A 5,163-nucleotide genomic window follows, 5' to 3' on the forward strand; every position below is an offset into this window, starting at 1 on the left:
GATAAAATCAGAAGATTATAATTCAAGAGTTTTGTTTTGGTCTTGTATGTTTTGTCACACCGTTATGCTTTCTGAACCAGAATGATTATTTATAATCAAAGAACAGGTGGTTTTTGGCGGTTGATGAAAGTTTTTTCTATTTTAAAAACTGCCGTTGATGGAAGTTTTAGTAACTTCCATGTAACTTCCATGTAACTTCCAACCGTTGATGGAAGTTTTTGTAACTTCTATGTAACTTCCAACCGTTGATGGAAGTTTTAGTAACTTCCATGTAACTTCCAACCTTTGCCTAAACCGAACATCTCGTTATTACATTAAAACAAGCGTGCACTCTTATTTTAACATAATAAAGAGATCAATTACACTAAAATGTCCAACAATATCTTCTAGTTAAAAGTCAGAAATTAATCTCAAAATACTGAGATTTATTTAAGGAACTAATCTCTTCAAATAAATATTCTTCATACACACCCAGAGACATAGGAGTCGAACTTTAGACTACATACTTAAGAGTTAAGATGTATGTAAAGACTATAGGAACTTTATTGCAGTAAGCTTGCACCATATAGTTCAAAGAAATCAAGTTTAAAATTAACACATCAAATTATGAAAAGAAATTCTTTTCTAACATAATTTTAATCAAATAAAATTTAAATAGTTCACTGGTTTACATGAAAATGAATAAAATGAAACATTATCCAACCAACCAACCAACGAGCTTAAACAAATTAAGCATCATTGAGAGGAATTACATAAACCTTTCAGCCAAGTTTTTTACTTATGATTCCTTGAATTGACCCCACCAGGCCCATGACTGTCACAAGAAAGCAAGCAAAGCTAAATGTCCTAAGAAGAATCCATTTCCTTGTCCAAGCTCCAATATTCTTTTGTTGCAAGTACATCTCTACCGGGAAATATATAGCCAATGGCCAGAAGTTTATGGCTCCTAACACTCCCAGAACTTGGTTGAAGTAAGGAAATAACATTGCAATTCCAGTGGTTGAAATCACATAGGCTGTTCTAAAACAGAACCTGAATAGATTTAGCTCATAACCGGGGAATAGAGGCGCTTGCACTCTATAGAACTTATTTGCAAAGACACTGTTGGGGAATTTTCTTGAGCACCATCTATCAGCAGCAGTATATATTGGTTGACTATACATCTGATGAAAAGATAAAACATTTGAAGCAAAAGTTTCAATAGTCAGGTAACATAGTGGAAGAGTACATTCAAAGCTAACTTGATTATATTTTTATCTGAATATTGTTGCCACTGAAACAAATTCTCTACTAGTTTTTTTATTGTCTTCTAATCATGATTGTTGAAACAATAAGTTGTGCAAGGGAATGATACATGATCCATAAGGAAAAACAAAAAGAATTCCTAGAAAAGATACATTAGGAAAATTTCTAAGGAGATATTTTATATCCAGTAATGAAATTAGAGTGAGTATATTACATAGGCACTAAGAAAGTGGTACATATGAGGAATTAATACATTTTACTAATTATGAAACAAGGGATATAACATGGTTCAACTTTCATTAGTTTTTATAATTAACACCCTAGTTTGTTTTCAGTTAGTTATTGAGTCACACAGGAAGCAGTTATAGATTTGTTAATCAAACAGTTGGATGTGCCTTGGTGTTCCATGAAATGCTTGAGAGCACTGGATGCTCTAAGTATGATGATATACTTTATATATAATTTTATAAAAATCAAATATGAATATAGCTTTTTAGCCTTTTGGTTTTCCAAGTGAAATTTTAGTGGTCAACAAATCATAGCATAGCTAAGAGAAGTTACTTTACTATAGTTAATTTCATCAATTGACATTAAACAAATACAAAAAAACATTTTTTATGAGAAGTCATAAATCATGGTTCTAGTGTAAAGGAAAATCAATTGTGATAAGTTATAGAAGTAGTAGTAGTACCTGATATCCTCCCACCAAATGTATAATAATGCAAGCATTTGCAAAGGCAACAAGCCAATAAGGCTCGTAAAACCCAAACCCTGTCAAGAGGTTCCCTGGTGTATCATTTCCAAAAGCTGCATATCCAAAGCATCCACAGCATAAGTAGAAGAATGTTGTCATGAAGATTGCAACCATGGAGGCCTTTTTCATGGTTTTGTTTTCTGGTGGAGTAGACTCTAAAGTGTCCTTTGTTCAACAAAATTCAATACTTTGTTTTAGATACAAAATTCGTTTATTTTCTACCTTAATTCATCCAATGTGAATTTGAAATATTAAGGTACCTGTATCTCAAGAAGGAGCAAGGCATATGGATAGGCAAAGGCAATGTCACCAAGTGCTTGGAAGACTAACCATAATTTGTTAGCAATGTTAGCAGCCGGTATACCTGTTATGCTCCCCATAATTCTTCCATTTTCTGCAAGTGCAACCACAGTCCTATGAATCATTTTCTCCTTCTGATCTCTGTTTCTAACTATATATCATAACATGGTTTTTTTTTTAAGGCATAATTTAGCATTACAACTTTTTGGCCTTCATTGTTAAGTAAAATATTTACTCTTGTTAACAAATGCTTTAAGGAGCATGTGATACACTTCGTTAAATACTTTCAATCAAATTAAATAATGTTTGAGTTTTTAATGTGTGAAAAGAAATATACAAGTTATTGTACGTTGTTTAAATGCGTAAAAAATATCCATAGTATTTTGATTGTATTTTAGAATAGTTTTATAGCGTCTTAGATTATGTATTAGGGATTCATTTTTAAGTTTAATTAGGACTATTAGGACTTTAATATAATAATATTATAAAAAAGAGTTAATGCTTTGTGATATGTATCATATCTTATTATACCACATCTTTATACACTACAAATAATATTCATATATATCATACCTAAAACCCTTACAATTTCTATGTAGTACCAAAAGCATAACATTCACCTTGAAAAAACTTTTTTCTTTTTGTTGTTGAGTTCATGAAACTCACAGGAGACAATTTTAACATATTCTAACTAGAAGTCAGTGTAGCGAAAGGACGAGATTATTCTCTAGGTGGATAACTTGTTGAAATTATAGGGGTTTGGGTAGAGAAAAAAAAATATGAGTATTATATATTTGCAGTGTATATTCATATGGCACTATAAGATATGAGTTTTAGAACAATATTGTTTTTCTTTTTCTTCTGGTTGCTTTAATCATGAAAAAGCTTGAAATTGACAAATAAGACAAATCTTGAATTGAAAGCAAATGCATAGAAACAAAAATTACCTATAACTGTTGCTATGCCAAGTCCTAGTCCAATGAAGGAGTATGTAAAGGACATAATTGCCGCAACAACTGAAACCCATACCATGTTATGGAGATCTGGTATGAATGACATCCCAATTTGAACAACTCCAAACATCACCATATACAAATTATCCCCATAACCACAAGGAGCTTGATGGCCTTCCTTGTGATAACAATTTGCTTTCAAAATTGCCCTATATAGTAGAATAAACAAGTGTCATTAGCTTATGACCAAAAACTAAAAATCAGCAAGCACTCTCTCTAATATCATATAAAAATGAAAGCAGCAGATGCAAGTGATGAGTCACATGTTCACAAAAATAGTAAAAGAGAAATGCTAGCTTAACAAATTTTGCAAGGGAGAGAGAAAGAAAAATATGGGGTACAATGAATGATGCGACGGAGAAAGAGATAGAAAAAGTTGTATAAATTATTTAATGAATAAACACGTCTTATAGTAAAATAGTATCAGTGTGATTTCCTCATTTAATAAGAGAAGTACCTCAAACTATTTGCTGTGGTGAGTACATAAGCACAACTAGTCCCATACAAGGTCAAAAATTGAAGGAAACCAGCCAACCATGTCTTTCTTTTGCCTGAATCAACATTAAATGTAATTATAAGTTATAAGCTTAATCCCTAATAAATATTCAATTCTTAATAAAAAATTTATTTGTGTTGAATTCTTAATAAAATAAATTTTATTTTTTATCCTTGATATTTACTTTTAGTTCTTGATAAATTAACGAATTTTATATTACTCTTAATAAAAAAATTTCATTTATTATTAGTTGGGACTAAAATAAAATTCACTAATTTATCAGAGACAAAAATAAAATATCAAGAACTAAAAATAAAAGTATTATTTTATTTGACAATCAATAAAAACAAAAATTGATTAAAGAACAAACATAAAAATGAGATATTTATTAAGAATAAAAAATATATTTAAACTAGATATAATAACACTACAATGATCGCACAAGGGAATAGGAAATAGTTCACTACCCAGGTTGACTCTAACAGCAGCCATGTATGAGTAATTTCTTTTCCCAGTGACAGGATCAGGAGTTCTATAACAATCAGAAAGGAGGGATGAAGAAACATAGGTGATAATTGCAAAACAAAGCAATGCAACTGGCCCTCCAATCCATCCCAACTGGGAAGTACTCCATGCAAGAGACAGAACACCAGAACCAATAACAGCAGTAATGATGTGAGCCACAGCACTCCATAAATTTCCTGAAAAAAATTGATGGCAGGTCCAAAATTCATGATTCAAATTCATGCATGTGAAAATGGAGTGCTTATGGTGCTATGGATTTTTACCAGTCCTTTTAGCATGCCCATCATCATCATAAGCACCAGCAGCACTTGTAACAATTGGGAGAGAGGTTTTCACATCCATCTTTGTCAAAGCATCCAATTCAAATAAAGCTTATGGAGTTTACTGCATATTAATACCATAGAAAGGTCTAATTAGCATACAACATTAAAGATAACATGTGGTGCATCTAACTTGAACTTGAACGTGATATCTATATTGTCTCAGTAGCAATCAAGTCCATGCATGCTTATGCTTAATTTTAGATGCAACTTTTAAAACTTATAAATGTCCCTTATTGAAAGACTAGGAGTAGGACAACTTATTAAAGGTAAATGCTTGAAAGAATAAAGCAGGAAGTGTATATTAATTAATTTTGAATCTGCTGATAATGTTACTTGTGCCTAGCTATGTGGTTGTGCATTGTCATTGTGTCATTCTAAGTTTCTAGTACTAGGTATGGGATATGAGATTTTTGAAAAATCTTAAATACAGAATGTTAATGTAAAATTAAAAAAATATACATACATAAAAACTTAGAATTTTATATAAACATACACGACGAAATTGTA

General features: G+C 31.2%; 1 protein-coding gene across 1 annotated transcript; it reads right to left on the reverse strand.

Moving 5' to 3' along the window:
- Nucleotides 1–761: 761 nt before the first annotated feature.
- Nucleotides 762–4,675, reverse strand: LOC100816934 (probable amino acid permease 7). Its single transcript, XM_014770481.3, has 7 exons — nt 4,597–4,675; nt 4,276–4,509; nt 3,770–3,863; nt 3,247–3,461; nt 2,260–2,393; nt 1,937–2,164; nt 762–1,163 (listed from the first exon to the last, which is right to left on the reverse strand). The coding sequence occupies exons 1-7, from the start codon at nt 4,673–4,675 to the stop codon at nt 762–764; spliced, it is 1,386 nt and encodes a 461-aa protein (XP_014625967.1).
- Nucleotides 4,676–5,163: the final 488 nt, after the last annotated feature.

Source organism: Glycine max, chromosome 18 (genome assembly GCF_000004515.6).
Source record: "Glycine max cultivar Williams 82 chromosome 18, Glycine_max_v4.0, whole genome shotgun sequence".
NCBI lineage: Eukaryota > Viridiplantae > Streptophyta > Magnoliopsida > Fabales > Fabaceae > Glycine > Glycine max.